Source organism: Idiotropiscis lumnitzeri, chromosome 7 (assembly GCF_059441095.1).
Source record: "Idiotropiscis lumnitzeri isolate Australia: NSW breed Sydney's pygmy pipehorse chromosome 7, RoL_Ilum_1.0, whole genome shotgun sequence".
Taxonomy (NCBI): Eukaryota; Metazoa; Chordata; class Actinopteri; order Syngnathiformes; family Syngnathidae; genus Idiotropiscis; species Idiotropiscis lumnitzeri.
In genome coordinates this window covers 1,954,439-1,966,269 of record NC_142397.1, presented here as the reverse complement: position 1 = coordinate 1,966,269, position 11,831 = coordinate 1,954,439, and the positions used below count along the sequence as shown (strand labels likewise).

The following is an 11,831-nucleotide window of genomic DNA, read 5'->3' as shown; positions in this document are numbered from 1 at the left end:
TTGCACAATGTTTCAAACAACTGACATAATGATTGCCGTCAACCAGGACTCGTCACTGTGCTCTTGTTTTTAATTTAAAATGTTTATTTACATACCCCTCGACCATCACTTCATATAGCAACCAAATGGTTAAGTTGTGACAACGCTGACGGTGCTTTTGTAAAGTGGTGGCTTTGTTGTTAATAGAAGCAGCTAGCGCTTATCAGCTAGCGACGCCTGTTAAAGGAAAATATGTCACGTTTCAGCTGGTTTAAAATGTTTATTAAATGGCCATCTTGACGATATCTTTATTTATGCATTACATCTTAATGCAATTAGTGGCTTTTTTGTGAGGTTCCTGGGATTAGTTATTCATTTGAACAATTTGGAGCAAATTTGTTTGCTTTTATTTGCGTAATGCCTTACACATAAACAAAAAATATCTAAAAATAAATTTGTAATCTTTCTGACATTTGACCTTTATTTGTCTATTCGTTTACTTATTCATGTTTTTATTTATTTGTTAACATTTATTTCCTTTATATTTAGGATGTAAACTAGATTTTATTAACCCTTTCATGATGTCACAAACAAATTTGTTTTGATCAATATATTTTCCATCCTTTAAAATAATTTTTTGAGTAAATTTTATTTATTTTTTTTTTTTTTATAAATGTTTGTCCAAACTGAAAATGAACATGCGATTTGTATATTCGTCTAACTGGGAGTGTCATCTAATAACGTGCAGGGAGAGAGAAAGGATGTGTGCTCAGCGGCGATGGAGGATAAGAAGTGCAGTCCAGTTTCATCACGTGATTTGGCGGCATCTGTTGGTAAGTAATGGCACTGCATGTGATACTCAACAAATGCTGACATGTCAGTTATTTTTTAACGGCCGATGCATTTAAAATGTGAAACACCATCAATGCAAAAAAAAAAAAAAATCATATGTCGATTGTTGCTTTAGTTTCTTTTTTTTTTTTAAAGCATTCTTGGCTCGAGTGTGAGCAACGTGGTCAGGTTGCAGGCTTGCTTTGTCATCAGAGGGCTGAAGCCACATCAACTGGTTTGTGTTCGCAAATAAGGAAATAAACAAACAACAACATCACAGACAATTTGAAATGATGCTTTATGATACGCAAACCAGACAAAATACACAAAATTTGAGTATGAACTCATTTACTGCCATTGACGGCTAAAGACGTCAAAGATCCATTTCTTTTACTCTGCAAACTTTTAGCCAGCAAACGTTGACTATCGGAGCCAGAACAACAAGCAGCTGACTTATTCATGTGGAACGCCTCTGACGTGATGCAATCTGACCAACAATGGAAAACACGCACGTCAAGTCTCACAAGGGTTGAATTTCAGCAATAACATTTGTTATTGCTGAAGTCTGATTGTTTTGTTTACATTTCAAACAAGTTTAAAAAAATAAGATCACTGAAACTTGTCGATACACAAATTAATTCTGGCACTAAAATTTAAGAAACTCACCTATTTGCTGTTACTGTGTTCAGGCCATAGCTGTCTCTAATTTAAAGAAAAAAGTACTGCTTTGGTGCTACCTTATGGCATCTTTATGCAAAAACTGATTTTCGTTGTCCACTGTCGCTCAGAATTAAGCAAAAAATAATTTACTTTTAATTCAAATTTTAAAAAAAATTAAATTTATGAATTTAATTTTTGTATAGAATATGAAATCTTTATTTTGACTTGAACTATCTGCAAATATTATTCAGATGTACACGCCTGGTCTGCTCCCGCTGTACGATGCCGGTTCAACTCTGGACGTTTTATATTGAATGAAAACGGGCGTTTGAGGCGTGGGGTGGAAGCTGGACTGATAGGACACGGTGGGGTCGTACGTGAGTGTGTATGGCGTGCTGTTCTGGCTCATGTATAAGGACGTGACCGGCGTGTATATGCTCCCCAGCGGGTTTGAGTGTCTCAGAGACGAATGTTGGGCCGTGCCGCCTTGATACAAGCGGGATGTGCTTTCAGACGAGTTGAGGAGCAGCGCGTTGTTTGTTGCTATCGGAGAATTGATGAGCTGCTGACTGGCAGGGAGCTGGAAAGGGTCGGATGTGACGGTGGGGAGACTCTGGACAGGCTGGTAGGCCATCACAACGGGTTTCCGGTAGACGTCCGAGGATCTTTTGTCCGACAGTCGCAGACCGCAGATGAACAACAAGCCGGAGCTAAAGAGAAAAGCTCCGGTCACCCAGCCGATGTAAAGCGCGTCTCCCAGCTCTCGGCGCTGGGCGTCGATCAGCAAAGGGTTGTAGAAATCCCGGATGATGACGTGGCCCGTCCACGACACGGGGATGAAGACGCAAACGGAAGCCAGGAGCTGCATGCCGCCTGCCACCGACAAGATGGCGGCCTTGACTCTGTGGTTTCCGCGGAAGCAGGAAGTGCAGCGCAGTCCCAACGTGGCCACCAGGAGTCCCAGTCCGGACAAGGCCAGGGAGCAGCACATGAGGCCCCTGGCGGCCTGGAGATCGGCGGGCAAGAACAGGAGGGAGTCGTAGACCTTACACTGCATCCTGATGTTGGCTTGTCGGTAGCAGTTCATCCACAAGCCCTCCCAGCGCGTTTCCATGACAACGATGTTCTCCCCGATGAACGCCGTCACCTTCCACATGGGCATGCCGGTGGTGGCGGCCGCTCCGATCAGGCCCACCAGGCCCACGCACACGGCGGCGATCTCGCAAATCCCTTTGACCATCGCGTCCAGAGTGCGTCTGCGTTTGGATCCCAAACCAGGAACTAAATCCCAACGCCGGACGTCATCCCGTATGCGAAAGACGGCCTGTCGGCGACGTGCCACGGGCTCATCTGACGCGTTTGTGTGTTGTCAGATGAAGTTTGTTGTGGGAAAACCGCTTCTCAGGCACCTGATTGGCTCCGCCCGATGAGGGTACCTCCGGATCACTGCTTGTTTTGGGTTTACCCTTCCTCAGGCTGTAAACGGGTTTTTCTACCGCATCAATATCACTCTTTAAGAACTAGCAAAGCAGCCCCCCAACCGCTACGCTGCACTGAGGGACTGAACCCCCAAAAATATTCTATTGATCATTAGATTTTCAGAAGTTCAGGTGCATTCGCCGGTGTCTCACTTCACGCCAAACCGCTCGGTACAACCACGTCGATCACGAGTAAAAAAATTCATTCATAAAAAAAAACAAACAAAAAAAAAAACATGAGGAACTGAAAACGATGCAGTTCACCAAGTAACAAAAATTTTGACGTAATTTGCAGTGGAGTCCCCCTGGGAAACGTTCAAGGTCCACTGTTTTTCTTTGAAAGTTGATCTCACTCACATCTTGCCAGACGAGCAGACAAAAATCAACACTTTAAACTCAATCAGTAGAAAAAAGGATGGATGGATGAAAATGATATCTATTTTGATTTCACATTACCATCTACGATATTTTGTTAAAAAGTCTTTGACGTCACAGATCAGTTTCTCTACAAATTTTCAAATGACCTGCATGTGATGTCGCAGTTTGCTTTTGGACTCGGTGACAATGCAAAACTGTTGACCACCCACATAGTGGACTCTTTGTATCGTCATTCAAAGCCGCTTGCAAATTTCGGTCACATGACCGTGCCCGTCAGGCTACCGGCGCTCTCTTGGCAAACACAAAAAGCGTCCACACCTTAAACAAGCAGTCACTCTCGTCACTCCAACTTTAGTACAAGCCGCTGATATTTCTCTGACATGTGCACGATAAAATAATAGCGGTAGTATAGTGTCAAACTACGCATCCAAAATAATTCGGACCAATTGGAAGCATTTTGGCCATTTGAGTCGAAATTGAATTGATGGGCCTCACTGGGAGCCAATGGAAAAACGTTTATTTATTTATTGTAGTTAAAAGTGTAACATACATGCTCAGTACACAATTTCACGTAAAATTAAAAAAAAAAAGTCAAGAAAAAGTCAACAATAAATCTCGGTAGAATTTCCGGACATTCAAACACGCAACACCGAAATGGCCTGACAATGTGTGTAAACGCACTTCAACAAATTGAATTGAAAACCATGAAAAATTTGTGGCAAGCAAATATTTCAGCATCCGTGTATTGTCCAGTTTATGTTGACTCATTTTGATAAAAGTGCGTTTTGGAAAAGACATTTGCAGCCCAAGTGAAAAGAACAAATCCATTGAACAACAAACATGACGTCGACGCACTTGATTTGCTTTAACGGGCCACCTAAAATCACCAGGCGGGCATCATTTAGCCCCCGAGCCTTGAGTTTGACACCCGTGAGCAAACATTTAAAATGAATGACACATGAAATACTCTACATCAAACAATCGACCCACTGAAATGTTTTATTTTATTTTATTTTTTTTACATGAAATATATGACGAGTTGGTCCCGTTCGTTGCGTCCGTCATTGTTCAAAGATACGCCACCCCGCTGCGTACAGACGGGTACCTGGACGGGTACCCGGACGGGTACCTGGACTGGTAGCTGTAGTTGGTGGAGGGCTGTCTGGACAGAACGGGCTGGGCCTGGGCCTGAGGGAGCAGCACCAGCTGCTGAGGCTGCAGAGGCAGGATAGGCTGCGGAGGGTACGCCAAGTAGTCCGAGTTCCTGGAGTAGATGTGGCTCCTCGCGTCTTTGCCTTCCGACTGCACGTTGCAGCAGGTGAACACGCATCCTCCGGCGAATAGGAAGGCGCCGGAAACCCAGCCGATGTACAGGGCCTCCCCGAGCTCCCTCCTCTGGGCGTCGATCAGCAAGGGGTTGTAGAAATCCCGGATGATGACGTGACCCGTCCAGGACACGGGGATCAGGACGCAGATGCACGCCATGATGATCATGGCGCCGGCGATGATGAGCACCAGGCGCTTGACCCGGTCGTCGTTGCGGATGCACGACGTGCACTGCAGCCCCACCAGGCTGATGAGAAGACCAAGGCCACCCAGGGCCAGAGAACAGCACATGAGACCCCGAGCCGCCTGGAGGTCCGGCGGCAAAGCCAGCAGGGAGTCGTAGACCTTGCACTGCATCCGGATGTCGGCCTGCTTGAAGCAGTTCATCCACAGGCCTTCGTAGCGGGTCTCGAACACGATGATGTTCTCGCCGATGAACGCCGTGACTCGCCACATGGGCATGCCGGTGCTGGCCGCCGCCCCGATCAGCCCGATGAGCGTCAGAACGAGACCCAGCATCTCCAGAGCCGAGTTGGCCATCTCGTCCTGCTCGCCACGCAGCTGCGGGAGCGACTGCGCTCGGAAGGAGTCGAGTCCCGCTGGCCACGTCGCCGCATCCCGGCGGAGGGGGGGGAGGAGTTCACCTGTTGTGTGTCGGGAGGGAAGGAGGGGTGGGGATTGCGACCGGTTGCTAGGCGACAGACTCCCCTTAGGCCAGTTGTGTCTTTGTGCAGCGAACAGGAGCCGTTCGATGGAGCTTCCACTTTGTTTGCTCAAAGGTCTCAGTTTACATCTTTGCACCTAGTTTGACGAGGAAGTCCAATCCAGAAAGGTGTTCAGTTACTCGGCGGCATCCGTGTGCTGTGGTGAACACGTTTGTTGCCTGCCTTGGGTTGGAGTGGTGACCGCTAGTGATGGGAAAAGGAAGCTTCAAATTAGCTTCATGGACCAGTTGTTGTATTTTGGAGTCCTCTAGAGGGCACTGTTGCTTTAAATAAAGGGTTAAAAATGTTGAACAGAGAGTAAAAGTAAGTAAGTTTCGTATGGCTACACCTCTATTCATAGAGGTGTGGGTCTTTCTGATTTTCTCTTTGAGCTCTGGTGAAATGTCAATTGGGAAAAAATGTCTCCTTTGTCGGTTTCGTGTGGTGGGCGGACCTGCGACAATGTTCCGGTTTGACCGGTCGAGCGGCATCGTTGACGACAACAAAAGAGATAACAACACGTTTGCTCAGCGCTGAGTCAAGCGCCATCCCGGAAAAACAAAATCAACAGAAGCCATTTTATTTCCTCAACTGTCTCCTTTTATTGAGCAGCACAGTGGGGCCTGAAAATAAAAATCAACTATGTACAGTTCATCAAGAAATCATCTGGAGGTTTTCTTTGAAAAAAAAAAAAAAAGAACCCACGAAAACAAATCTGTACAGTTTATAGTTACGAAATATCGTCATCATGGTGTGCAAAGACGTGGATGCTCAATTGAACACGTTATTAAATCATTTACCACCATTGACGGCTAAACACGTCAAAGATTTTTTTTTTTTAACTCGGTTGGTCGTGAATGAGTTAATTCAATCATTTCCACAGAAAATCACAAACTTTTTTTGGGGCCTTTTCCAGCTCAGTTTCCAAGCAAATGTCACTTCTTTTGGCAAGCAAACGCGAGATCATCTCTGTCTCTGTGCCGTTTTCTTCATGAGTTGGCCTACTGGACTGGTGTGTAGGCTACCGACCCCGGCGGGGGGGCGGAGTAAGCCGGCTGGTAGCTGTACGAGGGCTGGTAGTTGACCGGCGGCCGGTACGCCGATCCGGGCTGGTAGGCGTACGAGGCGGGATTGTAGATGACCCGCTGGTCGGGCTCCTGCGTGCGCGGGGCGTGGCGACACAGCAGGATGACGCCGGCGGAGAACAGCACGGCCGAAGTCACCCAGCCGATGTAGAGCGCCTCGCCCAGCTCGCGCCGCTGCGCGTCGATCAGCAGCGGGTCGTAGAACTCCTGGATGATCCGGTGGCCCGTCCACGACACGGGGATGAGCGTGGTGACGCAGGCCAGCAGGAAGAGCGCCCCGCCGGCCACCAGGACGATGTGCTTGGTGCGAGGGCGGTAGTCCACCACCTTGGTGCACTTCATGCCCACGGCCGTGACGATGAGCGCGAAGCAGGTGACGGCCACCGAGGCGCACATGAGGCCGCGGGCCGCCTGCAGGTCGGGCGGCAGGAAGAGCAACGAGTCGTACACCTTGCACTGCATCCTGATGTTGGCTTGCCGGTAGCAGTTCATCCACAAGCCCTCCCATCGCGTCTCCATGACGATGATGTTCTCCTCGATGAAGGCCGTCACCCTCCACATGGGCAGGCCCGTCACCGCCGCCACGCCGATGAGCCCGATGAAGCCGATGATCAGCGCCACCACCTCGCAGCAAATGGCGTACTTGCGCTTTCTCTTCTCGATTTTCTTCTTCTCCTCGTACAAGGAGTCCGTGTAGTCCGAGTAGGGCGCCGTGTAGGGCGCCGTGTAGGGCGCCGTATAGGGCGCCGTGTAGGGCCGCTTCTCGTCGTAGTACGAGGCGGCGTAAGACAGCGGCGGCTTGGTGTAACCGCTGTAGGCGGTGTAGGAGGCCATCGTTGAGCACGCTGGCGGCGCTCTCACCACTGCGGAGATGAGTCTGAGGAGCGCGACGAGGCCAGGAGGTTATACACCCACAAAAATGCGAACGACGCCGCACAGTCGTCAAGCCGGTTGAGCCGCCCCGACCGTCGTCGGCCGACGTCTTCCGATGCTTATCCGAGAGGCCAATCAAAACTGACACAATGTCAACATGAAACGTCATTGGTTGTCTGATTTTGTTTGCAACACGAGCCTCTTCAATCAAAGTAGACCGGCACTCGCGAGTTAGAAAGTTAAACGATCAATCGACCAAATCAGAAAAGCAAAAAGGGGGTTTTGAAAATTTATTTCAAGAGGACTGTTATGACTATTACTAGTAAACAAAGCTATCTTAAAAAATTATAATAAAGTGGCTCATGCTAACCCGGTGGTCCCCAACCAAGGGTCCGTGGGCCGGTTTGGACCGTGCCGTGGAAAAAAAAATATATTTTTCAAGGCTGGATAATATTTTATTTTGTTGGATCCTCACCACAATAAAATGGCACGCCTCCAAGTTTCACTGAAACTGTTGACACGTTTTGGAGTTGCGCTTTCATTGACGAACATAACCAAAATTCAAACTTTCAAAAAACGATTTTTTTTTTTTTTAGGTTGTAGACGTTACAAGTTGAATTAGAAATAAGAGACAAAGAACTTTCTTCAGTTTAACAAAAAAATCATCTTTCAGGTCGGACAAAAATGAAATAATCGTCTTTAATACAGATGCTAAAAAAAAAACAAGTGACGTCATTCCAGTTGAAATGAAATGGCCAACTACGTGAAAGTTGATCTGCTTAAAAAGGTGTGGAGCACCGGAACTTGAGCTGCCTCGAGCTTTTTATTTCTATGCTGCTAATGTTTGTCCTGGACGTGCCAAAATAATTGTAACGGATGATCTAAAAGTTTGTTTTGTGAAAATGAATATGAATGTCACTCGGTCATGTTTATCATTCGATTAATTGCAGCAGCTCACTCGTGTTAGCTGGAGTCAAGCCAGCTGACTTTGGGAGGGGCGAGGCCACACCTCGGACTGGTTGCCGTCCATTCATGATGTAAATAAACAACTGTTCACGTTCACATCTTTGGCACATCGATTCAAACTCAGAAGCACTTGACCGCGAGATCGATATATGGAGCAACACGCATTTCATTTGTATTTTATTTGGTTTGATTTATTTAATTGGGGTAAAAAAAAATAAAAACACCAACAAAATTGAATCATGAAAAACAAAGCAATTTAATTTTCACTTGACAACATTTATTCACAATAGTGCAGACATACGTTAATTCGATATACAAAGGACATTTTAGTTTTGTGCCATTAGAGGGATAAACTCTGCCTTGAGTTAAGAGTGAAACTTGTTTCGTGACCATGTCCGTAACTCAAAACACGCATCTCAAATCATCTCTCCTCATTGAAATGAATGGAAATTAAATTAACCCACAATCTGTAAAATGGTACGTTTAAAACAAAACAAAAAAAACCAGTGATGACACAAATGTATGAATGTAAAAAAATTTGTCATTTGTTTCCTTTTTTTTTTAAATTCTAATCAGTGGATACGATATACATGGAAGTGGCCATCCCCGTGATACTGGCCACCTCTGCTAAAATGTTGGAAAGGAAATTATTAATAAATATAATCAGCATTTAATTCCAATTTTCATGTTGGATGAAATGAAAAATAACTTGGGCCATTGTTTTAGGAAGGTGACGCTACATGCCTGCCAATCTTGTCATATTATCTGTCTACATGGGTTGCTCCACCATTTGTGTTCAAATATCCTTTGCTTCAAGGGTTGTAAAACCGTTACGGTTGTTTTTTAAATGCACAAGCTGTAATTTTTGTTTGACTTTTAACTTCAACTAGAGATGTGACTAAACATCTTTAAGCCGATTTTAAACGATATTTTAAATTTTCGGACAAAATGCTGTTTCTCAAGTGAGTTGAGTTCCCTGCCACCGTGCAACGCTCTCATCTCAAATTTTTGCTCGCAAGTCAAAGCAAAAAACACATTTGCGGAACGACAACTCAACAATTTCTCAAATCGGGTCACTCTTATCTCAAGGCAGCACCGCATCCGGCCTTGCGCCTGATTGGCATCCAACGTCATCACCCCAGGACCGCAAATAGCGAGAAAAGTCCCGTTTTCCGGCGGACATCACACGTATTCTTGATACTTGTGAAAACTGGACGGCGCCCTGCTGCTGCGCACGCTGCCGCCGTCCCTGGCGGCCACCAGGTAGGGGCCCGTGTAGGGCGCGTACTCCTTGGACTGCCGCTTGCGGTAGCTGAGCAGCAGGATGCAGCCGGTGGCCAGCAGGATGGCGCAGCTGCCCCAGCCGATGAAGAGCGACGCCCCCAACTCCCGCTTGCGCGAGTCCACCACCACCGGGTTGTAGAAATCCCTGATGACGGTGTGCGCCACCCAGCACACGGCCACCAGCGTGAGCAGGAAGGCCAGCAGAAACAAGCAGCCGGCGAAGGCCGTCGTGATGTTCTTGGCCCGGGCGTTGTCCTGGCAACAGGTGCTCCTCTGCATGGAGAAGCCGGCCACGAACAAGGCGATCACCACCACCACGATGGAGACCACCATCAGCCCCCGCGCGGCCTGCAGCTCGCGCGGCAGGTCGAGCAGCGAGTCGAACACCTTGCACTGCATCTTGATGTCCGCCTGGTTGTAGCAGTTCATCCAGAGGCCCTGCCACAGCACCTCCATGACGATGAGGTTGGCGCCGATGAACGCCGACACGCGCCACATGGGGATGGCCGTGGCCGCCACCGCGCCAAACAGTCCCAGGAAGCCCAAGGCCATGGCCAGGATCTCCAGCTTGGCCTTCATCGTGCTGCCTCGCCCTCGCACGATTCCTCGAATGAAGTCGGAGCCTCGGGTGGCGCCTTTCACTTTGTTGGATAATATCGCCACGCTCGCAATGTCATCCGTCTGGTTTTGGCGACGTGACTTGAACTGGTCCGGATGGGATGGTGGACCTGCCTCTTGTGTTGTTGTGCCAGCCCAACTTGCATCAAGATTGCCAAGTGACACCTCATTCTTTGAATTAAAAACGTGGTGTTTTTCACCCAGTTCCACCTAAAAAAAAAAAAAACACTCAAATCTGGAAGTGCCAGCATCATGAACAACTTGAATCATCAAAATGGTCAAAACTGAAATAGAGGTTTTATTCCCCCCAAAATATCTCATATTTCAGTGAAGAAAAAAAGTAAAATTATGATAATTATTATAAAGTATATTTATTTATAACTCATTCAATCCCACGGACACATTTTTGTCTTTTCCATTTATTAATTTATTTTTTTAACGTGTGCGGGTAAATGAGTGTCTAAAAATGGCTGCAATTGAATTATTAACTGTTTCCTCATTCCTTCTTTTTAAATGTCAATGTCCTTCTTTCATTTTCCTCCTCTCACTTAATTCCTCCTTTCTTTCTTTCTTGTGTCCCGAGATTAAAACCCAAACACAAGAACTGTGAGTCCGACATGCGAACACCTTGTTCATATGCTTTTCATTCTTCATTCTTTTCTAATTTCCTTTTTCCTTGATTTCTTTCTTCCCTTCTGACCTCCCACATTGTCCTTTTTGTTTCCCTTCCTCCTCATTTCTTGCTTCTGTACTTCTTTTTTTTTTTTTTGTTGTAAAATACTAATGGAGTCTGTGAAGTAGTCGTCCATCTTTCCAGCAGACTTTTAAGAAGAACTTGAAAGCAATACTTGAGTAAAAGCAAACAGAAAATAACCGGTAAATGCTAAAGTCACCTTGTCGAATATTACTTCCAACTAATACCCAAAAATTATTGGAAATTTTCTGTTCTTAACCATTAAAAATGATTTTCTGAAAGGAAATGTTTATAGATTGGAAAAACATTTTATTTTTATTGTATTTAATTCACTTTTCACACATTGGCTACCCTGATAGCAAAATAAAGGTGAATCGACATTGCAATATGGTTCGGCTTAAGCGTTGAATCTACCTTGAAACTAAACATTGAGCTTTCAAATTTCTTCAACCAAAATTCGACAATTATTTAATGTCGATTTTGAATCACAACCTTCAATGCTGACAAAATATTGTTGAACCAACATTGATTGACCATCAGTCTTCAACTAAAACAAAAAAATATATCAAATATCAACCTTCTTAACCCTAATTCAACTTGAATTTAGCATGTTTTGCTATCTGGGTCATTAGCATGGTTAGCTTGCACGTGTTAGCATGGCTTTCATGTTAGCCATCTGCCTCAACAAAAATATTGTCATTTTGACTTCACTGGATTAAAATCAATTAATCTAACCTACCAAGTAGGATTTTTATTGATTTATTTTGTTGTCACTTGAGCTTAATTATAAAAAATGTCTTTGCCTTCGAGCGGACGTTGTGAAGCAGTCGTTTATAAACGAATCTTATGCAAAGCTCCGAAACTTTCACGTGACCTTGTTGTGAAAGCTTCACGTACCGATAACAGCGTTGGAATTATGTGTCTCCTGATGGGCTGAGTGAGACAAAAGCAAAGC

The 11,831-nt window shown here is 45.8% G+C and overlaps 5 protein-coding genes across 5 annotated transcripts in view; 1 reads left to right on the top strand and 4 right to left on the bottom strand.

The window, feature by feature from the left end:
- Positions 1-11,831, top strand: part of LOC148333043 (transcription regulator protein BACH1-like) — a 51,860-nt gene that overhangs the window by 30,103 nt on the left and 9,926 nt on the right. Inside the window, exon 7 of the transcript XR_015844218.1 lies at positions 728-812. The gene's annotated coding sequence lies outside the window, so the exon portion shown is untranslated. The remainder of the gene's footprint in view (positions 1-727; positions 813-11,831) is intronic.
- Positions 1,092-2,811, bottom strand: LOC148333047 (claudin-8-like). Its single transcript, XM_088301103.1, has one exon. It carries the CDS (start codon positions 2,708-2,710, stop codon positions 1,718-1,720), a length of 993 nt encoding a protein of 330 aa, XP_088157229.1. The 5' UTR covers positions 2,711-2,811; the 3' UTR covers positions 1,092-1,717.
- cldn8.1 (claudin 8.1) lies at positions 3,907-5,793 on the bottom strand. The gene has a single exon (XM_088300235.1). It carries the CDS (start codon positions 5,190-5,192, stop codon positions 4,395-4,397), a length of 798 nt encoding a protein of 265 aa, XP_088156361.1. The 5' UTR covers positions 5,193-5,793; the 3' UTR covers positions 3,907-4,394.
- On the bottom strand, positions 5,934-7,351 carry cldn8.2 (claudin 8.2). The gene has a single exon (XM_088300234.1). The coding sequence runs from the start codon at positions 7,273-7,275 to the stop codon at positions 6,358-6,360; it is 918 nt and encodes a 305-aa protein (XP_088156360.1). The 5' UTR covers positions 7,276-7,351; the 3' UTR covers positions 5,934-6,357.
- On the bottom strand, positions 8,825-10,274 carry LOC148333044 (claudin-4-like). Its single transcript, XM_088301343.1, has one exon. The coding sequence runs from the start codon at positions 10,141-10,143 to the stop codon at positions 9,463-9,465; it is 681 nt and encodes a 226-aa protein (XP_088157469.1). The 5' UTR covers positions 10,144-10,274; the 3' UTR covers positions 8,825-9,462.

Coding starts and splice junctions, on each gene's coding strand:
- cldn8.1 (XM_088300235.1), bottom strand. CDS start 5,192: ATGGCCAACTCGGCTCTGGAGATGCTGGGTCTCGTTCTGACGCTCATC.
- cldn8.2 (XM_088300234.1), bottom strand. CDS start 7,275: ATGGCCTCCTACACCGCCTACAGCGGTTACACCAAGCCGCCGCTGTCT.
- LOC148333044 (XM_088301343.1), bottom strand. CDS start 10,143: ATGAAGGCCAAGCTGGAGATCCTGGCCATGGCCTTGGGCTTCCTGGGA.
- LOC148333047 (XM_088301103.1), bottom strand. CDS start 2,710: ATGGTCAAAGGGATTTGCGAGATCGCCGCCGTGTGCGTGGGCCTGGTG.